Source organism: Excalfactoria chinensis, chromosome 13, assembly GCF_039878825.1.
Source record: "Excalfactoria chinensis isolate bCotChi1 chromosome 13, bCotChi1.hap2, whole genome shotgun sequence".
Classification (NCBI taxonomy): domain Eukaryota; kingdom Metazoa; phylum Chordata; class Aves; order Galliformes; family Phasianidae; genus Excalfactoria; species Excalfactoria chinensis.
In genome coordinates this window covers 11,592,715-11,618,187 of record NC_092837.1, presented here as the reverse complement: position 1 = coordinate 11,618,187, position 25,473 = coordinate 11,592,715, and the positions used below count along the sequence as shown (strand labels likewise).

The window sequence follows — 25,473 nt, the reverse complement described above, 5'->3', positions numbered from 1 at the left end:
CTCAGCAGACCCAGCTGCAGCAGTAAGGAATGCCATGGGAGACCTAGCCAATGCATCAGCTATTGAGACCTTCATTTACAGATAAATCTGCCCTTGTCTCCATGCAACAAACAACCAGGAGAGAACACCAAGAGTGGAACATGTTGGAGTTGGGATATGTTGCCTGTAATACCATCAGCAGTGAAACAATGGATGGTATCCTAATCTGTTGAATGTCATTCGAGCCCATAAACATTCAAGAGCGATGTCAGAGGATGTTACATGACCTAACCCAAAACTTGAGAAGTGCGAGTATCTTCACTTAGATTGTTATTTATTTCCTTAAAACACAGAGGAACGTTTCATTTGGTAGGAGAGCAAGGGAATCCAAATCATTTCAGTGAGATAAAGTGCAAGTTTGCAGGGAGCAGACACCAATTTGAGAGAAACTGTATCCTCCGGGTGGGACGTTTAATCATCTGGTTATTTCAGTTGACATAGTTTGGCACACTAAGGTGATGCAGCTGCTACTAGGCTCCGGGACATCATAACAGATTTGCTTAAAACTTCAAAGAAGTGACACAGATCTGTGATGTCAGCTAATCAGCTAATTAATTAAGATTTTGACTGGGCAAAAAAAGAATACTCAGTGCAGTTTGCATCGTTATTTACCTAAAAGAACACCAAAAGCTAGCAGATCTCAAATCACTAATCCACATCACCTCCCCCAAAGTACCCTGAAGACAGTGAGCATTTGAACCAGCTGAGGTTCTCAGGGAGCAGTGCTTGAACAACTCGAGGGATTTACTCAGTTTCTGAGAGTAAAATCAACATTCAACTACTAAACAGGAGGCTCTGGTTACTGGTGAGTCCCTGATGGTCTGTTCAGAAGAGTGCATCTGTGTTTTTTGTTTTCTTTTCCGTGCTGCATTGGGCCTCTGGAGTTTCTTTTGTTAGGTCTATTGATGCACAAAACACAGTCAGGCTCCCTGTTCTTGCATAACACTGTCACAAGGCCAGTCGGAATCTATTCTTGCTGCTCTTTAGCCAGCTGAGGACATCTGTCCTGAACGCTGCTTTCCAGGCACACAGTGAGGAATGTATACACATACAGTATATATAGACATGTATACCCATTCATCTCCGAGGGTGCCCTGGATTGCACTGTGTAAGGAGCACTCTGGTGTGGGTACACTGTGGCTTCTGTACCTAACAAACCTTACCCGGCAGTGAAGGAACTGGACAGCCTATTTTTGCGAATGCAAAAACAAAGATTTTGGCCCATTTAGTGCATCAAGACTGCCACACACGCTCATTGAAAGAAAGGCAAATGCTGAGGGAACTCCGTAACCCTCCCAGACAGATGCAGAAAAGCATTTGGAAATACCCCAGTGTGTTCCAACAGCTCTCTAGTGGGAGACTGGCTGTGGATGAAGAATTGCTGGTATGATCTCAGGACACAACCCACTGCAGTCAGACAGTCTGCCCACAATGAGGGGCCCAGCCAAGACAATACGAACTCTATACTCACTGATAATCAAACCAAATACAAACAAAATCCCGTCACCATGCCTGGCTACCCCATTCAAGCGTGCAGATGAACAAGGAATCACAATGTAGACTGCAGGCTACTTGGTCTCCTAGTTTCAAGGCCAATGAAATCTCCTCACTGTTTTCAAGAGCTCCTAATGGAGCTGGATGAAATGATGGATGTAAACAGCTCCTCCAGCCACAGGCAGTGCTGGATATTCCTACAAGTACTAAGCTCCTGTGTGAGTTACACGGCTGCCTCTATTCAGGAGGCTATAAAGAAGTTCAGTCCTGCTTGTATACGCTTGGAATCATTACGTACAGTGTTCCCATAAATCATCTAAATGAGTATTACTGTGTCACTAGTTAGGATGGTTTCTGTTATTATTGAAAAACCTTCTGGCAATCTACTCCTCGTGCCATCCAAGCCGAGGCTGACCTCAGAGCAATTTATACCAGCCTCGAGTCTGTTCTAAACTGTGCCCTGCAGTTGCCCAAAAAAGATTCTGGCAACTACAAACAGTCAGAGTTAACACTGCTGTGCCCATCCTCCATCAAATCCCCCAACTCAAGGTGAGACAAGTTGACAAGGAGCTGTGTCACCAGCCACATGCCACCAGGAGCTCTGCCCTCCTGCCCCCCAGGAGCAGGGTCTGCTGCATGGCAATGCCATACTGAAGGCAGTTCTCCACTTGGGATAAAACTCCTCACATGTCACAGGAGGCTGGGGAGAACTGAGCCCAATTCCCAGCTGAGGCTGTTACACAAACACATGGATGGTGCTCGGCAGATGCTAGCAGGGTGCCCAATAAAACTGCTGGTGAAAGAAGACATAAGAGAAGAGACAGCGTTTACCTCATCCAATGTGCATGAATTATCAGAACACAAACTTGACTAAACACAGAGTTTTTAAAAGGCGGAGGAAAGAGGAGTGCTGGGAGACAGCAGAAGACCATGGACATGCTGTTTGTGGTCTCGTTCTGCACATTCCAACCTCCAGTCAGCTCTGGCTGAGCCATTTACCCAGAGTCCAATTTATTTCCTGTGGATTTTCAAGAAATATGAATCCTAAAACAAGATGTACTGAAAGCTTAGTACATGGTATTAAAGCTAGTATCCGTCATGTCAATTCCGTCTCTCAAATTTATTCATTCTGCTTGTTATTATCATCTGATTACAATCTGCTCTTAAACAATACCCTTATGATTTTTTCCATGCCTATTTATTTCCTCAGTCGTTGACTTGGTTTCCTGAGGCAATCCCCCCAAAATTATATAAATATTTATATAAACACGTCTCTTCTTTTGAAACGGTCTCTAACTACTTACAAATGCAAGATGACATCAACCCAAAGTCAAAGCACATTTGGCACATGGGACCCTCTACTGGCTATGAAAACAGGTGTAGCCGAAACAGACAAAGAATCTACCCAGTACAAGTACAGAATGCTTTTAAATAATGCTGGGTTCCAATCTGCATCCACAGGCAAGCAAAACTCTTGGGTGAGAGAGGAGCCACATGGGGACACCCACATACCGGCCAGACCTGCAGCTGTGGTGGTGCATTTATGGTTCAGTGGGTGAGAGAACTGAATTCCATTCACGAAGACATTTCCAGAATAAAATCTGATTCCATGAGAGTAGAGAAGAAAGCAAGGATTATCTCTGAGGGTTCTCTTATAGAAAATACATCCAGCAAGTCTTCCATTTTGGGGTATGGATTTAAAGAAAAAACCTTTTGAAATACTTCCTTTGCAGACATGAGATACTGCCATGTATGGTCCCATGCTGACAAGCCCAGCTATAATCCAGTCTTTGCTTTCTGCTGACTAGCTGAGCTCTCGTGGTTTATTATGTCAGCGGAATCCCTCAAAAGAATTATAGCCTTTTATTTATCTCCGAACCATGTATGAATACTAAACTGGATCAAGTAGTCCATTGCTCCTTCTGTAACATTAGACAAAGTCTTAAGTAATTGCCTATCTCTTTGAATAATGTTTTTGCTGGCATCAGATCCCACTGGAAGCAGGCATGCATGCTTGTGGATACACTGCACAGCATACCCAGAGCACATGGCAATGTACAAACAACAGCACAGAGCTCCCACCACCGCAGTGCAGCAAAATAAAAGGCTTCTGAAAGCAAAATCTAATCCTTCATCAAGCACAATAAGAACTCAAATAGTCAAAGCTGCTTTGAAAATAGATTTTAGCTTAAGTCCTCCAGACCCATCCCAAAAGGATGGGATCTGTTCCCTTGGTACACGGAAACTTGACCACTCCCATATTGGTAAGTTCCTCCAACATCCACAGGCTCTACAGCTGCTCACTGCGGGAGCCCTGGTTTTGCTATGGGCTCTCTGCAAGTCCTGCTCAGATCTGGCAAGATCTGGGGAATGTTCTTAGTCTCAGCTGCCCAGGCTTGGCAAATAATTATTTCCTAAGCAGCTTATTTATTTTAATGTGGACTTCAATCCACGGTAGTTCTTATTCCACAGGAAGGACACAGATCCTTATGTCATGTAGGTCCCAAGGGGACCATCACACACATTACCTCAAAGTTCACTGCTGTGTGTCAGAGCATCTACCTGGATCCCATTTGAGAGAAATGAGAGGTCCCACCTTCCCAGGGTCATGTTGTTAGGCCATGGGAATGGCTATCGAGCAATGGGTTGCTTCTTGTTTGAACTGTGCTGAGAATTCCCAGTGCTGAGGGAACAACAGAATCTTCATTATGCAAAGCCAATGGGAGTCCACAGTGGAGCTGTGGAGGTGTATGTCTGCTGCGTGTGCTCTCACTCGCTCTACAGAAATGCATTTAATTTGTCACATACAGCATGAAAGCAAAAACTGGCTCTTAGCTTCGGCATCAGCTGCTGGTCAGTGGGGAAAATGCTTCAGTGAGGCAGGCAAAGCATCCATTCAGTTCGTGTTCCTGGCATCCGTACGGCCATTCACGGGAGAGGCGGATTCGCTTTCAATCTGAGGTCAATCAGACTGAGAGCCAGGATTGGCGGGCAGGGAAATTGAAGAGCATTAGATTGTTTAGACTCTGATTCTGGAATCATTGTACTCTGCAGAGTTGTACTTTGTGGGCAGTGACTACGGTGCTATAATTACCACTATAATTACACTGGCATGTTTCCTTCTTGGCGAGCCCCACAGAGTTATAGTGCCGTTACCTGACCTGAGTTTCTGATAGTCCTGACATGACAGACAATAGCATAATTTTTTTTGGCCTGGCTGCAAGTTAAGCTAGAGTTAATATGAACTGGAAGGATGGGAATGCCAAGACAGTTTCTTCCAGAGCAAAACAATGTGGTCAGTATCCACTCTGATAGCAGCTATGCAGTGCTGTTTGAGTGCTTCCTGGTACTATCACTCGTGGCTCCTTCTAGATGTGGGTGTTACCAGGAACAAGGAGGTAGAGGGAAGAGAAAGGGAGAAAAGAAGCATCAAGACTCTGATGAAGCTGAGTCTTCCATGTGTGGAGAAAGCCTGAAGCATTGCACATAGGAAGAACCTGGCACTGCCAAGGACAGGCAAATCTCACTCATCTTTAACTTCTGCCTCATATAATTGCATCATAAACACACATAAGTTGGGCTGTGTCTGATAAATGTGTCAGCTCTGGCACTTAGCTAAATTGTTTGCACCGGGCTTTGGTATTAGCATTGTAGTGGCAGTTCTCTCTCCTGTAACTGCTGCTTCAGGACTTGGCAGGTTCAAAATCATATTGCATTGCAGGTGGACACTGATATCTGAGTCTGGATCCTGCCCCCATCGAAGCACATTAACTTTGACACTTTCTGTACCTGGTGGTCTTGCGATGGGGATCCCACAAAACACCTTTTGCTCTACAGAAAGAGTTTTCCTCAAAATCAGCAAGATTTGTGCAGATGAGTCGGGATGAGACCAAAGACTCAATTGCAAATCTTTTGCAGATTACTCTTTCCTTCATAACACAACAGGGAATTTGGCTTGGGTGACTTCACCGAACAATTCTCTGAATCCAGTCTCCTTCTCAAATCTCTTTCCTTGAGTTTCCAGCGTTATTTTCCTCCTGGCTGCCTTGGAGGCCAACCTGGGGACATGGGTGTTACAGGATGTTCAGCACTTCTCTGCGTCAAGCCACAGATGACTGAGGCAGCCACTTCACTGAAGGGAATTATTTGAGGTTTTCTGAGAGCCTCTTGACAGTAGGTAAAGGCTGTTTCAGCTTGTAGGAGTGTCAGCCAGAGCTCTTTATAACCTGAATGACATGTAATGGCATAAAAACTCCTCCTAAAACTCATTCTGTCCTTTCAAGATGGCAGGCTTGACGTCAATGTCTGTCTTTTTAAGCATCACAAAGCAGCTCATCTGGGTAAGAACTGGCAAGTCAGAGATTGCCCGCAAGAAGCAGAGAACGAGTCCCTTCCCTGTATTATAGTAGTGAAGAATGTAAGTAATTCAGCATGTCTTACAGATCTCTTTCCCATTCTTTTAAGAAGAAGAAGAAAAAAAAAAGGAATGTACTACTGTGAGAAATGGGGAGAAACAGATGCGTTTGGCCAAAGCTCTTATCTGGTGACTAAGCAGACTGCAGCCTGATACGCCTCAATTTGAATCGCCACATTCTGCCCGAGCCCTTTGCACGTAATTATCAACAGAGCTTCCATTTTTCTTTACTTAGTGCAGTAGTCACAGAAATCCCGTCTGTTTGGCATTATCTGCCTTATATTCGTCGTAATCGCACCACATTTTTGTTTATATCCACAAGTAATAAGAAACACGCGGATCTTCAGTTGGACTGCAGGAATAAAATCAATACATAATTCTGGCAAATTGCTTGGAATTATAGTTTAACGGCATCTGGTTCATATATTCTGTAGTAAATTGTTGGCACCAACATTGCCGCTTTTCTATTATTATTATTATTATTATTATTTGAACCAAAGTGTTCTCAGAAACATGTGTTTCTCGTCCAGCTTCCATGTAATCCATTTTACCAAGTCCACAAAGCTTGAAAGGTTTGAAACTTAACCTACCTGGGCAGCAGGGTTTGTTTCTGGACACTCATTACACAGCTGATTAACCAAGGAATAAACAATGCTGGCATGCAACCCAGCTCGTCTGTTGTTTTGGCTTTTTGTCTCAAGGAGTTGTCTTTCTCGAAATACCTCCCCAGGTACAATGTGTACATTCCACCCTGTTTTGCTCACAAATTACATACCTCTCTTTTATGTCAAGTCCAATATAGCTACACCAGGTTTTCTCATTCCACATAAAAAGTAACCAATTACTTGAGTAAATACCTGCTTTAAAAATATCGCAGAGTGGTTTCCTGCTGCTCTAAATACTAAAACGTTCGGCAGGATTTCTGACCCTTATAAATCTCTCAAATAGTCCATATTCTATCAGAGAAGCCAAACCATCTTTAAACCCGGTGCGTAACTCGCTGGGACCATTTCTCAAGTGCTTGGTTTTTACATAATAGGGAAAACAAGTCGGTGTCATTTGTAACATAACTAGCTCTCAACTCTTCTTGCATTTCATTTTCTGTGGCTTGTCAACTTCTGCTCATTCGTCATCAAAACTACAGTGACAGAGATTCAAAAATACCGAATCGATGATAGATGGAGGAAAAGTGGCTTAAAATACAGACCTTTCAAGCTTCCCACCAGGCCCACCTACACCGAGCCTGACAGGTTCTCCAGTGTCAAATCCATTTCAGTCACCGTCAGCAGCTTTATTCGCACCATCCAAGAACCAGCTTATGGGAATTAAAGCAACCTTCCCAGCGCAGGTCCCACACCAGGAGCAATGTCCAAGAGGCAGCTCCTCCACTCTCCGACCACTTTCCCAGCGATGCTCTGCAGCTCTGGGCTGGTTCGTAATGATGTGTCATTTGCAAGTCAGCACCTTGCACTAAGCCCCGAGGTGGGGAAATTACCCAGGAGAAGAGGCAACGCTAAATTCCCCAGTCTTGCTTCTTTTCTCAAGTCTGATGAAATACGTTGCGCTGCTTGGGCTGCACAGCACAGCTTATTGTACCTCTGCTGCAAAACCCTTTTAGTCACCGATAAACTCCCAGAACCCAGACCTTGGCACACCTTCCCCACAGCATCCTCTGCCCTTTTCAAGTTGCCGGCTTCTCCCCATGTGCCTCTTGCGCAGCATTTTTCAGCCTTCACCAGCATGAGAAGGCCTTGCAGGGACGCAGCCCTGATAATAATCATGAAAGCACCTCTTCTCCCTGAAAACCCCAAACAATTAAATGCTTCCCATTTAAAGGCAGTTGCAAAACGTTCACGCTTGATCATGTTTTGATCAAAGCACAAAACGCTGTTATAAAGTAACACCTATATGCATTAGTCAAAGGGAGCTCAAAAGCACTTCCCAAAGCCAACAGGCTGTTGGAATGAGCCTCAACCCTCTCTGAGGTCCCTTCTCACACAGCACCCTGAGGGCCAGACCCCATCCCACAGCCAGACCTGAGCTCCCTGCTGCCCGAGCACATCCACAGCTCAGAGGCATCCCAAAGCAGCTGGAAACCAGCCCCGAAATGGCTGGAATTGATAAGTGCTCTATAAAATCACCTGGCACTCATACTGGCAGCCAGAGAACGAGTAAAACGCTGTTCTCCAGAAGATGCCAAAATTGCTAGAGCACGAATTGTGTGTCGTGAGCATTTTTTCTGACAGCTCTTGGTTTTACGATGCACTCACTGCACCCTGCCTTGCTTGGGAAGGGAATGGATCCTATGATCCCAGAGCACCCTGAGGAGGGAGAGAAAAGGGAGAAAATCCCATCTCTGCCCACAGCGCTGCAGAGCAGAAGGCAGTGGGGAGCGTTCTGCTCGCTGTCAGCTTTCTCCACCAAACAGTAACACGAGGGGGTGCTGTGATAGGCACAGGTTTGGTAAGGAGGAGAAACGTGAAAATAACCTTGGAGGGAGCAATCGATGCAATGTGGGCTGAAGGGGAAGATGGACACCGTGTGGTTCAAAGGATGCTGTGAGCACAAAGGAGCCCAGAGGGGGGGGAGTGGGGTCTGGGATGGAGGAGGTGTGGAATTCCTTTGAGTTAGAAGGGGAAAAACCCACCCAAAAATTGTAACTTTAATGAAGGGCAGAGAGGTCTGTGGGGCATGGCTGCAGGAGAGCATCTGACCTGAAGCAGTGGAGAGATGACAGAAGGAAGTACCATTTGTGAGGCATGGAAACAAAAATCATTACAAAAAATGTTTACTGCAAATACAATACAATTTGCAGCTCGGAAATATTGCTTGTTGCCTCTCTGCTGCACCTTAAGCTTCCCTGCCTGTCTCCATCCGAGCTGCTCTGAGCTAACTCAGCCACTGCTTCTCCAGCACTGGAGATGAGAACTGCTAAGGGCAGGTGGTTAAACCCAGCAGAGACAGTTAAACAGTAAAATTCTTCAGCAGAATAAATAGCTTGGAGGACAAGGGCAGAAGGAGGGCCAGCAAGCACCAGGGCGAGGTAAAAATGAAGCAAACAAACAAACATGCACAAAAAAAATCCTCTTTTCCATTGTCAAAAGGGCACGGGGGCTTTGCAATCATCCACACAGCACAGTGAGCTCAGAGGGAAGCTGCATGCTGCAGTTTTTGAGGCAGCAGTGCATTGATAACAGGGAATTTCCACATGAGCTTGGCACAGCTTAAGGATTTTGGTCTTAAAATGATGCTCATCTGTCAAACCTTACAGAACAATAAGTAGAAACTGCACAGATCAGACCCAGTGAGCAAAGCTCCAGCTTGGGACAGAAGGGAAGGCCCAAGCAAGCAGAGCTGAGGGTGCTGGGGGCAGCAGGGAGAGAGCTGGGAGATGGAGTGCCTGTGCTGCAGTGGAGCCATGGTCCTGCAGCACGGCAGCACGTCCCACCGAGGAGACCCCTGCTCGGGGAGGTGTGAGTGGATTTCCTCAAGTGCATTCTGACAGCTGTGGGGAAGGCAGCGGCAGCAGCTGGAGACATTCCTGACTGTGCCCCCCCCCCCACTCAGCGGGACCCCCAGCCCAGCACGCCCCATGCAGCACCGGGGGCTGATGAAACATCTGATGTGCATTACAGCAGGGCGAGGGGAGCAGGCGGCCCTGTCCGTGCCAGCACAGCACTTCCCATCACCTGCTGTATATTTTCCTTCCGACACCACCCCCACCACTCAGCTACCAAGACCAAAAGGAGCAGCGAGAGCTGGGGATGCAGCAGGGTTGGGTGGGGGGGGGTACGAGGGTGATGCCCCCTCCTTGTAGTGTGCACTTCTGCGGGCATGAAAGGCAAAGTGCTCGAGTGCCACATCCCACCACGTCCCTTCTAAGTGATGGCTTTGTCCTATTTGTCCCCATGCATGATCCCAAATCTTTGGAAAATAAAAATTTATTAAAAAAAAAAAAAAAGAAAAAAGAAAAAAGAAAAGGGGGGGGGGGGGGAGGAAGGAAGGAAAAGGAAAAAGGGAGGGGAAGATTTCCAAGAAACTCTGTGCAACAGCTGCTCTGCTCTGGACAAGGCGCGGGGGGTGAAAGAAAGGGGGGGGGGGGGGAGGTGAGAGGAGATGTTTTATTTTTTTAACCAAGTCATGCAACGAGAGCGGAGTGCCGCAGGACAGCGGAAGCGGCCCAACCGCCCCCAGCCCCAGCGCTCCGCTCCGTCACCCCCCGCACCCAGCCCGGCTCAGCGCGGCTCGGAGCGGAGCGGGGTTGGAGGGGGGGGCCGGGGGAGGCGGGAGGCTGCAACCTGCCGCCAGGGCAGGGCCGGCCCCCGGCGGGCGGTCGGAGCGGGCGGCGGCTGCCATTGGCCGCGACGCGGAGCGACACCTGCTCGGCTCCCTCATGCGAGTGCCACCGGGGCTCGGCGGGGATATTTGAGGCACCCTCCGGCGCCGCCGCCGACACTCCGCGCCGAGCAGCGCCGGGCACATGCGGTACGCGGGGCCGCGGCGAGCAGCGCGCTGGGCCCGGGTGCGGCGGCAGCAGCAGCAGCCCGCGGGGGAGGAGGAGGACGAGGAGACGGCGAGGAGGAGGAGGGCAAAGCGCGACCATGTGCGCGGGGCTCCGCGGCGAGCTGCCGGCCCTGGCTCTGCTGCTGCTCCTCGCCCGGGCGGCGGCGGCGGGCACTGAGGCCACGCGGCCGCCCGAGGGACAGCCCGAGCGCAGCCCGCAGCAGAAGGGGCGGCTGTCCCTGCAGAACACAGGTACGGCTGTGGGGGCTGTTGGTTGGGGGGATCGGTGGGTTCTGACAGCTCGGAGCTGCCCGGCAGCGTGGCCGGGGGCGAGCGGAAAGTTTCTCGGCCAGGGGACGGAAGAAAAGGGTCCCGGCTCTGCCTCCCCCCGCGGGAGCCGCGCAGTGATGCGACGGGTGTGGAGGAGGGCGGTGTGCGGGGGTCTCTCCTTCACCCGGGCATTATCTGCCTCGAAAGAGCGTGCGCTCTGCTGGATCGCTTCCCAGCCGTGCGCATAGACCGCGGGATCCAGCGTTTCCCTTCCCCCCCTCTGCCCCCCCCCCCTCCCCTTTTTCCCCCCTTTTCTTTTCTTTTTTTTCTTTTAACACTCTCCGTGCTGCGAGACGTGTTTAAACACACACGAGCAGGAATGCACGAATGCCCATTAGGGACTGCCACATGTGAATCACGGCACTGTGCAGTTCTCAGCACGCTGGAGCCAGGACATGTGATCCGCCGAGGGTTTGCATCCGGATGCCAACACAAGCACTACAGCTGAGCTCCCGGCCCCAAAAAAGCCCGGCTCCGCGCTCCGCAGCTCCACAAAGAGCTCCATTTTTTCCCCCGGTGCGCGCTGTCGGGGCGGCCCTCCGCGGCGCACTACGCCGGGGTGAAGCCCGGAGGCGAACCTTGCGCCCCCCATCCCCCCGGGTGCCCACCAACAGCACCCCGGGGCAGGTGGGAAGGAGGAGTGTGGGCTGGTTCCGAGCCGGGGATTCGCGTGAACCCCGTCGGGCTCCGCACTCGTATCCGCGCTGCGTGCGGGAGGCTGCGCCCAGCCGGGAAGTTGCAGCGAGCGCTCGGCAGAGGGACCGCACGGCACAGGGGATGCCTGGAACACGCTGCGGTTCGGAGGGGTTAGGCAGGCTCCCAAGAGCGAGCTTTAATTAAAGGTACCACTAGGGCACGGCGCGCAGACATTCTTAGCATCCTCGGTCCCAGTCTAAAAGCTGCCCCTGTTTAACTTTATCCCCGGGCTTTCTCAGTAACCCCCTTCACTCTGGCAATGCTACCAACATCTTTTTTTTTTCTTTCTTTCTTTTTTTTTTAAAGCTGAATTGGAATTTTAGTTATTTTTTTCCCCAAGTGTTAGCCAGCATTTTTTTAATGCTATTACATAATAGCTGACAGCGTAGAATAAACACGGATGTAACCGCTGAGTCCAGTAGATCTACTTTATATGTTATAAATACACATATAAAAATGTCTTTTCAATTGATTTTTTTTGCCTAGGTGAGGACATAGTCTCAGCTTTATGCAACTCTCAGTGCAAAGGACTTTGTTTATCAGTGGGAGTTTTGCCATTAACTTCATAGACATCAGCCCAGGGGACACCCAGCAGCCGATGAGAACGCTGTGCCGTAGCACAGGAACCACCTCCCAGTGCCAGGAGCAGCTCATTGGGCTGGAAGCAGCTTCTCAGTGTCCTCTCATTTTGGCACTGGGATTTGATGGGGGCTCTGTACAGTCAGACAGCAAGAATCCTGCCTGTCCTTTGCTCCTGAGGAATGCAGAGCGTTAGTTCTCATGTGAAGTAGCCTGACGTAAGTGTAGTGGATTTGGCACTTGTTTCTTAGATATCACTTTCATAACATAATGCACCCAAGTTTTGGCCTAATTTCTGCAGAAAGTGGGCATGCTGTGGGTACAATAACTGTTGTCACATGAGCTTTTTCTTCCAAACTGATGATGTTAGCAAAATCTCTCTCTCTCCCTCCCCTCTACCCACCAGCAGCTCCTCAGAACAGTTCATCAAGCTAACTGTAATCCATGCTCATTTTAGCTGAGATCCAGCACTGCCTGGTTAATGCTGGCGATGTGGGATGCGGAGTGTTTGAGTGCTTTGAGAACAATTCTTGTGAGATCCGAGGCTTACACGAGATCTGCATGACTTTCCTGCACAACGCTGGAAAATTCGATGCCCAGGTAATGCAGCCAGATACGTTTGGTTCTCGTGTGCACTTTGCATGTATTTTTGCTCTTCAGTACATCTTAGGAAAAAGCATTAAGGAGCAGCCTGCTTTTGCACGTGAACAGCTTCAGTAGGATTTTTTTCTCTTGAAAGGTCCAGAATCATAACCCAAGAGCAGCGTCCCAGCAGCCAGGCTGTCCCTTGCTCAGCTCCATGGGAGGATGTTTCCCTGCTGTTCCCAGGATAACTAAATCAGAACAGCCACATAGATGAGCATGGTTTTCAGAAGCATTAAGCGGCTTAAGCTGCTACGTCATCTTTGTTTAAAGATGGTTCTGCAGTGCAGCTTGGGCTCCCAAGCTCATTTAGATGTATCAGAAAGCATTTCCCAACGTGCAGTTATTAAAGCATGGTTCTTCCCCAGACTTGCGCACAACCAGTACAGGCAGCCTCCTAAAGCTGCCGCATTCAAATCAGCCTTCAGTTCAAGCACTGACATTAAAATACATTACTCGGATGGTATGCAGTATTAAGTTCGTCTCCTTCATTTTCTCCCCAGACCGTTTATGCATCATTGAGACATCCTGTTATTATGCCTTGTAAACCTCCTCTCCCATTTCAGCGTGGAGGGGAGAGAGCGTGACGGCGGGCCAGCAGCATCTGGCCTGAGTGCACAGCTTACAGCAGAGCAGCAGCTCCACAGCACTGCTGAGAGCCTGGCGTAGGGAAGCTTAGGCTGACATTGCCATGGATGTGCAGAGGGTCTGGCTAACTGCTGACACGGGGGTTGTTTCTCCTAAAGCATGTGGGAAGCTTTTAGAGCTTCCGAGTTCAGAGTGCATTGAACAGCAGGGCTAGCACTAGCCATTCTCTGCTTTCTGCTCTCTCTGAAACATAAGTAATGATGTCAGGTTGGGTTTGCATACTAATTTTCTCTTATCCTCCTTCTCCCGCTGTGCTGTGCATGTTTCACCCTGAAGGGAAGGGCATGTGGGGCAGGAGTGATAACTGGAGTTGTTGTTTGATTGGCAAAAAAAAACATTGCTGGGTTGAAACAAGTTGGAGACAAAACCTGCTCACAGATCTGGGTGAATCTTCAGTTTGTATTGATGGAACCATGCTGGCATACCCTTTGGATAAAGGGCAGTAAGAATCTGGTCATCCAGAAGCATTTGTATAGAACGTTCCGATGCAGTTAAGAGCTGCGAGAGGCTTCCACGCATTTATTGCTCAGCAGAGTGGAGGGAGCGAGAAGAGCTGCCAGGCTATGACACACATGGTGTGGTGTCAGCAGCACGGAGGAAAGGCAGGGATGGTTTTGATTTTTTCCCCCTAAGCAGTTGAATGAGTGAATTGTGAGCAACCTCATAATGCCTGTGAGGAAGCCCAGTGGGTTCAGCTCCTATGGAAGAGCAAGGCAGGGTTACTCAGTGTGGTCTTTCAAGGCAGATAAACAAAGAGAAGAGGGGAAATGCAGCCACCGAGTGATATCCCCAGCAGTGTAATAACCCCTGACATTGTCCTGCAGAGCAGCTAGCTGGGCATAAATCAGCTGCTGCGCTTAATGGGCAGAAACACCGACCTCCTCCATTTCTTTTCTTCTCAGGGAAAATCCTTCATTAAAGACGCTCTGAAGTGTAAGGCTCATGCCTTGAGGCATAAATTCAGCTGCATCAGCCGTAAGTGCCCAGCCATTAAAGAGATGGTGTTCCAGTTACAGCGGGAGTGCTACCTGAAGCATGACCTCTGCTCCGCTGCCAAGGAGAACGTCCAGGTCATTGTGGAGATGATTCACTTCAAAGACCTGCTGCAGCATGAGTAAGTGCCGCTGCGCAGCGCAGTCAGAGGCGTGGGAGCTCCTTCCAGGAGCACAGTGGTGCCAAGGGGTTCTGCATCTGCCCAAAAGCTGTTTTGCCTTCTTCTGGCCTTGTTTTCCCACGTGCAGCACTAAGGGAATGCTTTCTTCACACGGGCCAGGGAAGACTTGCTTGCTCACATGACAGGCAGAACAGTAGGGAGAAGGAGATCTGGGCAGAGTTGGCAGCAGGATCATTTCTTCTGTAAATACATACTTCCAAATCTCTCCCAGTTAATTGTCCTGGAAGAAGCTGCACTCCCCCAGGTGATCTCCCATGCATCTCATCCCTTATTAATCCCGGATGCTTTCTAATAAAACATGGAGGTGCGCAAAGTGAAGGCACAAGTCAGATGTTGAGTGGTTCTGATGGGTTCTGTGCTGCCTCCAAGCACTGGCAGAACAAACCCTGACTGAAAGTGATCAGAGCTGCTCCATGGCAGCAACAAAACAGGTACAAGCTGTTTTTACCAGCTCTGTGCATGGATGCAAAGCTCAGAGCCCATTTTTCTTGCAGGCGAACATCTCACTCCCAAGAAGGGAGGCAGAGCTGCAGTCTGGCATTTCCCTCCTGTGCCTTCCTATCCCCAGCACAAAAACCCCAAATCCCAGTGACTGACATTAATTTGTTCACAGAATCAACGCTTTTTGACTGCTAGGCTTGCATTTCCATTGGTGGTCCCTATAGGTGCAGCTACAGAGAGGAAGAGGGGCCCTTTGATGCCAGGTTCCTCAAATGCAGAACAGTTTGCTGTGGTTTGTGCACACTGAACGTGATGGCTTGAAAGCAAGGCCCTTTCCATGGAATTCCTGAGGCTAGGAGCAGCAGCATGACTGGGGATAGGGGGGGGCTGTGCTGCACCCTGCACACCAGCACCATGCTGTAGGTACCCTGAGCCTGCACTAAGTGGCTATAAGCCGGGTGATTGGTACCCATTAACCCTCCCATCACTTATAGATAAGAAATATGAGAGCCAAATGCTGTAGAAATAGGATCTGAAGTACTCTTATTTTACAAGCAGGCTAAAGCAAGAATGACCAAAGGCAGCTGCTTATTTCTGGGGAGTTGAACTGGGGGTTCTCAGTCTTAGAAGACACGAGTCATTCAACTGAGCACCTATAATTTACATCATCTCATACAGGGCCTCTTACACTTCATTCTCAGCATCTCACAACATCGGAGCTCAGCTTCTCTACGTGGGGCTCCCCAAATAGAAGCCAGCCAGCCTCCTCCCCTCCCCTAAATTTAGAGGCCATTGCTGAAATTCTTGACCTAAGTAACTTGTTCAAGATCAATAGGCAAGTGTGGTGGGGCTGGAAATAAAATCACGTCTGCTGACTTGCAGCCTTGTGCTCAGTTCAGGTACTATGGTCAGGCCAGCTGAAACGCAGAAAGTAAAACAGTGAAGGAGAAATGGGCTAGTATTAATCCACAGGGCTCTGGCAGGCTTAGAATACCTGAAATATTTGGCAGCCGAGCCACTTTTTAGTCATACCAGCAGCCTTTTTCTTTCAAAGATCTTGTGCAAAGGTTATGCCCAATTTTAACTTCTCTTTTTTTTTCTCTTTTTTTTCCCTTCATATGCTCAATTCTCTTCCATCTTCTATTTTATGTTTAAGACAAAACCGAAGAGCTCAGAAGCCAGACTTGTTTCATTCTGGCTCTCAAGGATGCACATTCAGGCAGCGGAGTCTCTTCCTGAAGAGTCAGCTGCTGTGGGGATGTGGGTCAGACCCATTTGCTATGGTGGAAGTGGTGACAGGCCCTGGCAGACTTTTTGCTGCTGCATTCCAAATAGTTTTTTCTTTTTTTTCTCTCTTTTTTTTTTTCCCTTCATGACAGAAACAATCCAAACATGGGAAATATTTTGAGATAGGGGAACGGAGGGCTTTCCAAGATTAGTCATTCACAATGAGCTTAAGCAGTTGGGCAGAGTAAAATCAGGGTAGTCTCTGACGCTGATCATAATCTGTAGGTTTTTCTCATCTCCCCTGACTCACTTCTTGGGAAGAGGTGGTCATACAGGGTTTGTCACAGTCACAGGGACAGTGTAAGGTGCACCACCAGCCCCCCATTCATACCACCACAGCCACCTGTACCACTGAGCCTAGGCAACTCTTGATCTGCTGTCTGGATGATTCCTTCCAACAAGGCTGAGACACATCCATAGGCCTGGCTTGAATTGCCAGCAAGCAGCTGAGTGGTTGTGTCAATAAACAACATCAATATTGACCCACAAAACCTGCGGCTGCAACTATTTTAAAGTTGCTGCACTCTGTGACCCCTGGCGGAGGAAATGAGCTGCCTGTGCTCAGAGGGCGCGTTGTGCGTGGCCATGGGTGGGAGCAGAACGGGATTTGGCCTTGGCTTGTTTGGAGTCCTTTTTTTGGCTGGGACAAGGGACGCACTGAAGGCTGTACTTAACTTTGTAAGGAAATGAAGAAAACATTTGGTGCCACCAGAGTGGGTTTCCTCGTGCCTTACTGACAAAGGGATCGTGAGTGGGTCTGAAGATGGTGAGAAAAGCCAGGGAACCTCTACCTGAATGTTTGCTGCTCTCTTCAAAGGAGGGAGTGGGCTGCCTGTTGTCTACTGATGGGTATTCACCTGTAGACAGCAAGCTGGTGTATCAGGGCTGGCTTCCTTTGTTGTGTCTCCTGGCTAACAGAGACAAAGGAGCATAGAAAGAGATAACCAGAGATAGTGAGAAATAGCAGTTCTTCCATTTGACAGCACTTTTGCCAAGTGTGGAGAATCTTTAAAGGCCATTTAGTCCAGCTCCCCTGCAATGAACAGGGACACCTAAAGCTCCATCAGTGCTCAGAGCCCTGTCCAGCCTGACCTTGAAAGGCTGTAGACCTCCTGTCTTCCTCTGGTGGAAGTAAGAGCATCTCCAGAGCATCTCCACTGCAGGAACAGCAAAGGCAGACTCAGTACTACAGTGAGACTTGGATCCACAGGATGCTATTGAGTGCATTTCTTGCTGTGAGATAGGCAGTTAGAACACAGTTCACTGCACAATAAGCATATGGTGCAGAACTAGCCCACAAGGGAAGAGATTTGTGCCCCCCTGGCTGCCAAGTAAGCAGGTGGCAGGAGATGAACCGATCAGTACTGAGGGCGAGGGGAGGGGAAGGCAGGGAGGCCATTTCCCCAGTTTACTGATAGATAAACCCTCCTGTATATTTATTGACTCTCATCGTTTCCTTTACCTCCAGGCCATATGTTGACCTAGTGAACATCCTGCTCACCTGTGGCGAGGAGGTGAAAAAGGCAATAACAAGAAGTGTCCAGGCCCAATGCGAACAGAACTGGGGAAGTCTCTGCTCTATCCTGAGCTTCTGCACCTCCTCCATGCACGGCGATGCCGTTCTGGGCCCCGAAAAGAAGATGGGCGAAGCCAGCAAAGCTGCTGCTGGCCGCGGGGATGTGCTGGTCCCTGCCGAGCCTGAGCACAGGGAGAGCTCACGAGCAGCCAAGGGAGAGAGAGGTACCAAGGGCCACCTGAACGCCCATGCCCGGGTGAAGGCTGGTGCCCATGGTCCCAAAGGGGTGCATGGGATCATGGACCGGACAGATGAACTGTCCGACTTCTCGGACATCCGGAGGTGAGAAAAGGCAGCGAACCCCCATTACCCACATCCTCCCCTTCTGCTGGAACCTTCCTCCGTTGAGTCCATCTTCCCGTCTATGGACATTCCAAAGCATTTCCCATTCAGAGGTCAAGCACAGGGCATTGCAAGATATATAGACCTCAGCAACCGTGTATATAGTAGCAAAGGGAGAGCAGTGGCAGTGGGTTATTGATCCAGCAAACTCGACACTTGAGTAGCCACCAAATGTGGCAAAATGTCTCCAACTAAATTCTTTTTTCCCCTTTTTTTTTGGGGTGGGGAGGGGAGGAGTTGCGCATTTGTTTGTTTGTTTTCTTGGTCCCCTCTATTGGGAGAAGGTTATAGGAGGGCTCAGGCAGATGGCACGCAGCCGTTCGTGGCTTAGCACCTCCAAGGGCTCCGGGTGCAGCCTTGCAGCAGATGGCTGAATTCCAGAGGGGTTTGGTTTCTGCCTGTGGCTGAGCAGGCAGGAGCTCAGGGCTGCCCGTGACACTCTGCAGTGAAATAGCCATCCTGCCTCTGGCGCAGGGACTGTGCAGTCTGGAGCTCCGTGCTGTCTGCTATGTGTCTCCCGAGCCATTGTCCCCATTGGGCAGCGCTGCCGACTTTTAAGTGCCCCCTATTTGTTTTTTAACCACTGCATAACTTGACACTTGCTTATCCAGTCACTTATCAAAGGCAGTCAGCTTCCAGCCAGAGCAGTCTGACTGTTACTCACCTAGCTCCACAGCATGGAGGGCCCCCAGGAACTCCTTCACAAACCTCTAAATCCCCCCACTCAGATACAGCTCCTCCGCCCTATGCACAGCCCAAGCATTAGAGGATGGGCTCAGACCATGCAGGACCCCATGTATGAAGTTCTTTGCAGGGCTGTGTCAGAAGCCCATGGAACCTTTCTCCTTAGCTAACATGGTGTGGTTTGTTGGGACGTGGAGCCCGCTATAACCCACCTGTCAGCTGTGGTTTATCAAATGCCAAAGATAAGGAGAGAGGACTGACTTCATTAATTGTTGTGACTTAGTGGAGATTAAGAGTGCCAAGAATTTATTGTCTCTAAGCTGTTGTGTGAGTGAGGTGTTCGGATGCATCTCTCCTACCCCCTATGCAATTACAGTTCTCAGGTTGCAGACTTGCAATCCTTTATCCCCAGATATCGTACTGGAAAGGGAGGGGACAGCATCCATGGGGACACAAGAGCGAGTACTTCAGCTTCCTCTGGAGGCAGAGTGAGTTTTCTTAGAAAGTGGGAATCGCACCAGGGATTTGAGCCTTCTTATTTAGAAAGTTTGGGAGGAGAGCTGTGGGGGCAGGAAGGCAGTTGAGTAGGGACAGAACGTACCCAGAGAACCAACGTACGTTTCTCGCATGGTGGGAAGGAGCTGTATAAACAGTAGAGGGTGTTGGAATTTGGCTACGATTTCCAACTCAGATTTTAGCTACTGCTAAGTGAGCGCAGCTCCTAATAGCTATATTCAGGGTTTAATGCATGTATCCACCTGCAGAATTTATAGGCAGTACTTTTAATAGAAGCCATGTAGGAAGCGAGAGAGAACCGCTAAGTTGAAGAGGTGCCTCCGTGTGATCACCATGCCTTTGTTCAAAGTGACCTTGATCCCAATGGGTCTAGCTGCGTTCTGTGACAAAGTTTTCATTCAACTTAATTAGGAAGACGTGGGATCAGACCCGGTGCAGTGACAAAGGCTGCCCTGACCCAAGGAGCAGAGCTCCTTCCAGTGAGCGTCCTCTCCCTATTGGTGGTGTGTGGCCACCAGGTAGAACAAGCTCGAACCAAAAAGACAATCCAGGCATTTTAGCACAAAAAAAAGAACACACAAAACCCACAAAACAACCAACAAATCACTACCGACGTCGTGTTCACACATCAGAGTAAAACAGGGCATCTCTCTGGTTGGAGGTCCGATTCATCTATGGGAACCAAACATACAGATCTATCCATCCTTGAATGTCTCTGTCAACGTATCACCTCAGCATGCATACAGTTTTATTTGTATTCATTTCTTGTTCTGAGTGGGGAAAACTATATTCCCCTTGGTCAATGGAAATCTCTTTGGGGTGGGTGGGCAAGCAGTGGGTGGGAAGGATTTTTGTATAAGGCATAACGTTGCTTTTTTTCCCTCTGTGTGTGAAGATTTTATGTGTTCATCTACTGATTCCACATATGCTATTATTGTAAATATTTAACATTTCTATTTATTATAGTGTCTCCATTTAAAGAAAAAGGAAAAAAAAAAAAAGAACACTGCTGGCTATGATAATTTAAACGTACGTCATGACCTGTGTTGTATATATTCATGCCACTAGTATGGGTTTGTTTTTTTTATGTTTAAAGCTACGTAAATATAGTTTTATACAGTTCCATAATGTTATTGACAGCATAAATCATTTATTTATTGTTAAACCTTCGTTCACGTCTAACAAATAGGGTGCGTTTTACCTGAGAGTATTTTATTGTGACATCTACATAGCCTTAATTCTTTATAAAGTGAAAAAAAAAATAGAAGAAAAAAAGTCCATTTAGATACTGTATGATGCTTTAATTAACATTCCTTATGAACTCGCAGTTCATGGAGGAGGTTTAGCTTCAAAGCCAAGGTATGAATGTTTCCTTTACGCTTTGCATCTGGAATGAGCCTTGTTCTGGAATGAGAATACTGGGAGAAGCAAAATGCCTGCTGGAAAAAGATACCAAGAAACCCTGGAAAATGCTGTCCTAACTTAAAGTGCTGAACTAAAAGGGAGGGGAAAAAAAAGACAAACTGTCCTTAATTCCAAATCTCTGGGAGAAAAAACAAAACAAAAACAGACCAGTTTTATCTCGTGTAGAATTTGCAGCCAAATAAGCTTGTAAGAAAATAAATAATTTAAAAAAAAAAAAAAAAAAAAAAGCATACGGCTTTAGACTCAAAGCTCTGTACCTTTCACACTATTATTTTCCTTAAACACTAATAAATGTTTTGAATAAGTCTGGGGCTGGCTTTTGTTTAAGCTGGGGTTTTGGCTACTGCAATAAGGGGAAGAACGGCCCTTGGAAGCCAGGGCAGAGGTGGCTGTCCCTGGGCAGGGGCAGTGCAAGCCCTCCCTGCAGCCGCCGTCCCCGCTGTGTGCCAGGGACAGGGACCTCATCACCGGTGTGTCGTTCCCCTGGGATGGAGACCTGGGATGCGAGCCTGGAGCTGGCAGCTTGGGCTGGGAGCAGAGATGGGAACGTGGACAGAGGTGCCTGTGGAGTCCCTTTTGCCTATTGCCCAAAATGCCCCAGGGAGGCGGCCCAGCCTGGCTCTGCATGCAGCTCAGCGCCCAAATGCTGTTTGGCTGGGGAAGGGGACCTGAGGCAGCAGCAGCACCAAGCAGGGGACGGAGCCGTGAGTTCTGAGTTTCAGCCAGATCCATTAACAAACACAACAGCAGCACTTTCTAAAAGCTGTGACAGCAGATGAGGTTTGTCCTGCATATACCAGAGACCACCGTAGTTCAGGAAACTGCAAGAGATCCCCCTCCATGATGTTACCATAAAAAGAGTATCTATTTGGCATCAGGTGCCAACCATCAGCAGTGGGTCAGTGAGGATCAGGCAGTGACCCCATACAGACAATGGGATATAGGTGAAGGAACCGGATGACCGCTGGGGTCCCTCCCAACCCACGCCATTCTGTGATCTCTAATAATATCTGTAATTCTCAGCTCATTCTGTTACCATCCCAGGAATTACCAGTATCACAATCTTAAATGCTTAATGGAGTTTCAGCAAAGGAGAAAAGCAAAACCTTGCAGAAACAGCACTTTGTGTTGTTTTCAAAGTCATTTTCATACAGCATTGCAGTGTAGGCAGCAAGAGGATAGGGGAATTATGAGAAAGCACCTCAAGAACATAACACAGGGATATATTTTTTTAAGGCTGCTTGCATGAAAAAGCACATTTTTAACACTCCTCCTGTGGGGTTTAAAAATAGCTGATCACGCTGCAGCCTTTGGATGAGATGGGCTTCGCACGCCTGAATGGGATCTGCAGCAGCTGAGGACCTGGAGCATTGCTTTGCCTTTAGGTGCAGAAGCTGTCTGCAACTGCCATCAAACAGCACAGCGGGAGCACATCGTGCCAGGGAGGGTGTGACAGAGCTCACTGAGATGGGACAGACCACAAAGCAGCTGGAGCTGGTGCTGGACCACCCGTCGCATTACAGATTCTGTTGCACCTCCTGCAGGAGCTCGTCCATACGCTCATGGCATTGCAGCCCAGGTAAGCACATTCTGCCCTCCCTGCAATTTCAGCCAGGAAAGTAATTTTTCACCTCCTCGTGTGTGAAGTGGTGAAGCTGTGCTCTGCTCCAGGGATTGGTTGTGCAGTAGTGATGGAGAAATAGCCCTTAGCTTCCCCTCAGGCATCGCATCTCACAGAACGGCACAGTGACAGAGTGCTGATATAAGAACTGAGCGCAGAAAGAAGTGCTAACATGGACTGCACAGCAGGAATGCTGCATCGCACATCACTCAGAAGTGTATTACTTCAGATCCGTTTAATACCAGCACACAAATCTGCTCCATGACTGGAGTGATGTTAGCTCATTTCAGACTGAGTCACTCCACAAGTGGAGTAAGATAACCCAAATTAAGGCCATTCCAATTGCACAAGCATGTCCATACTGAGGTACCAAACAAACCCCACCAAAACTCAAACGTTTGGTACATTTGGATTTCTTCTTCTGTGGGCTCCCTGTCTTACCTCCCTAAAGAACAGAATTAACCCCAGATCTTGCCTTGCTCCAGCACACCAAAACATTTGCAAACATATACGTGGCCGTTTACATCTCCAGCCCATGCTGGGAATCACCAGGGGCTCTGCATATGCATGCATACCATGATGCATCCCATCAGGTGCACCCAGCGCAGCCATCCACGGGCAGGACAGGAGCCTGAGAAGCCTCTCACCGGTGCATTTTAAAAGCTATTTATTTCCTGACCCCTCACCAGAAACACAAAATCCACTCCATTTCCACTCTGCCATTCACGTTTCCACGCTCTCCCCACAGCCCCACAGAGGAAGGCTTCTCTCTTACCTATTGTCAGCACTTTGCACTGAGCCACAGCAGAGGTGAGAGTCCTCTGGGCACAGACCTGTGAGGGTCACCCACACTGCAACCAACCCAATCCCACTCCTATGGCTGCAGTACTAACAGATGGGTCCTAGCTCAGGGTTTGGGACTGAGCACAACCGTATCATCAGCGAAATTCTAACCACTTTTCTTTCTGTACGTTTCTTTAGGGAAAAACCAGTGGAGCATTTCATTTGGAAATCAAAACCTCATGGCTGTCTTCATTGGGAATGTAAAACGGGGACTTGAGGGTTTAAAGCCATGACAAATTATGGGAAGCTGCAGGGGCTGAGAATTCCTATCTCCGAGGATGCCGACTGTTATAGCCTTGACCTTTTCTGCAAATACCATCCTCTCTTATAAAATGCGGCTTGGAGTTTATTTAGAAATTCTTTTAAAATAAGAAGTCATCATCTTTGGAGAGGCTGCTGGGAGATGCTCCACGTAGGTGGGGATTTAGGGTTTTTTAGGGGGGTATTCCTCCCCTGAAGGACAGCAGCTCCCGGGGCAGTGCCACTGGTCTGATCTCCGTGCCTTCAGTGGCAGTGCAGAGCAATGGGCACAACAGTGGGGCTGAAATGCAGCACAAGAACAAAATGCCCCCCCGTGGTACAAACAGCCCCAGCTTCCCACTGCCATTAGGAGCAGCGGTGTGGCACCAATGGCAGGGTTAAACACAGGCTGTGCTGTAACACGGACCAGCATCCACACGCTGCTATCTGAAGCGTTATGGCACGTAATCCCCTCTATAAAGCCCACTGCCATTTCTCAGATTTTCCTCACTTTGTATCTGCATTTCTCTACCCTGCAATCACATCGAGCTGCATTTGTCACCCAGGCATAATCCCACTTACATTGCAGAGTCTCTTCCTACCCTGCAGAAAAATGTGGTGGGAGGTGTGGGGAAGCTCAGTGAAAGCTGACAGCCAGGAGAGACTGGGAAAGGCCCACAGAGAGACTGATTTAGATGTCCTATTTTAAGGCAAAATGAAGGGGAATTATGCACATTCAGCATTTTGTGAAACTGACATGAAACCGAGTCACTATGAAAGCTATCTGCAGAAAGGCACGGTGCATGTGTTTGAAGCATTCTTCAAAATGTTTTTTATTATTTAAAACTAAATGCCGTATAATACAGTGAGAAGGGGAATAAAAGAAGTCTCACTTTGCAGCAGGATCAGCCAGGATCACATCTGCTCGTGCACCTTTGCCAGGGTTTGCAGCCCACAACCGTGGCCATGGGGAGCCCCACTGCAGGCTGTGCTGCCAGGAAGGCAAGAAAGCTGCAAAGGGGATGAAATATATGTTGGGCTGCAAGAAGGGGGAGGGAAAGCAGCTGGGGTGTCCCAGTGGGGATGCCCAAAAGCTGAGCTGTTCTGCAGCAAGGAAGGGCGGCCGCCTGCTGACTGTGCAGATTCCTGAAGAGGGGAGATGCATTTTGTGGCTGGCTGCATTACATGGACCAGTGAAAGCCACAGCTGGCAATGCGGGAGTGGGGAATGAGGCTTGGATGCTAATTAACAGCACAGTCTTGGTTTCACCAAAGCCTCCGGTGACATATCCCTACAGATAGCAGCAGGGCGTTCGGAGCTGGAGCTGGGAATCACTGAAGCTTTCTGACTGCACAGCCTTATCGGGAAGGATCCTGACAAAATCAGAAAATAGATGAGGCTGAAAATAAGCTGTTCTCAAACATCCCACATGCAGAAATGCCTGAATCTGCGGGTTTTTTTTTTGTTTTTGCAGCTCTCTCTGAGCACAGTTTGTGGAAGAGCAGGCAATCCATCCACTGTGTCACCCAACAGCTCCCAGAATTGCACGAGACACTTCAAATATTACAGAGATAAAGCTTCGGTGCTGCTTTTTAAAACCCAAACTAAAGTTTGCAAGGCTATGTGACTTTATAAACCACACTGCTTCAGTTCTGGCTGTCCTACACAGACAGGGTGCTCACTCCTTTCCCTTCAGCTGATCACATGCAAGAAAGCAGCACAGCTTTGCTGCAGCCTGAGAAATGGCCCGGGGCTCTTTGCACCCCCACCCCCCCACCCCCCCCTTAGAGGACAGCAGCAGGATGCCACCCCTCGTTATAATGAATACAGCAATTATTCTCAGCAGTGACTTAGAAAAAAAAAAACTTGGAAGGGTGGAGTCAAAAAAAGACCAGGAGACAGCGCTGAGAATATGTGATGATGCCATCTCAGCACACAAACTCATTCACGAGCCTGCTTAGAACAAACTGTTCTTACAG

At 48.5% G+C, this 25,473-nt stretch overlaps 1 protein-coding gene across 1 annotated transcript; it reads left to right on the top strand.

The window, feature by feature from the left end:
• The first annotated feature begins 10,226 nt into the window (after positions 1 to 10,226).
• On the top strand, positions 10,227 to 20,976 carry STC2 (stanniocalcin 2). Its single transcript, XM_072348366.1, has 4 exons — positions 10,227 to 10,702; positions 12,513 to 12,655; positions 14,248 to 14,459; positions 17,716 to 20,976. Exons 1-4 carry the CDS (start codon positions 10,549 to 10,551, stop codon positions 18,107 to 18,109), a joined length of 903 nt encoding a protein of 300 aa, XP_072204467.1. The 5' UTR covers positions 10,227 to 10,548; the 3' UTR covers positions 18,110 to 20,976.
• Positions 20,977 to 25,473: the final 4,497 nt, after the last annotated feature.

Coding starts and splice junctions, on each gene's coding strand:
- STC2 (XM_072348366.1), top strand. CDS start 10,549: ATGTGCGCGGGGCTCCGCGGCGAGCTGCCGGCCCTGGCTCTGCTGCTG. Junction 10,703..12,512: donor GCTGTCCCTGCAGAACACAG/GTACGGCTGTGG, acceptor TGCTCATTTTAG/CTGAGATCCAGCACTGCCTG. Junction 14,460..17,715: donor AAAGACCTGCTGCAGCATGA/GTAAGTGCCGCT, acceptor CTTTACCTCCAG/GCCATATGTTGACCTAGTGA.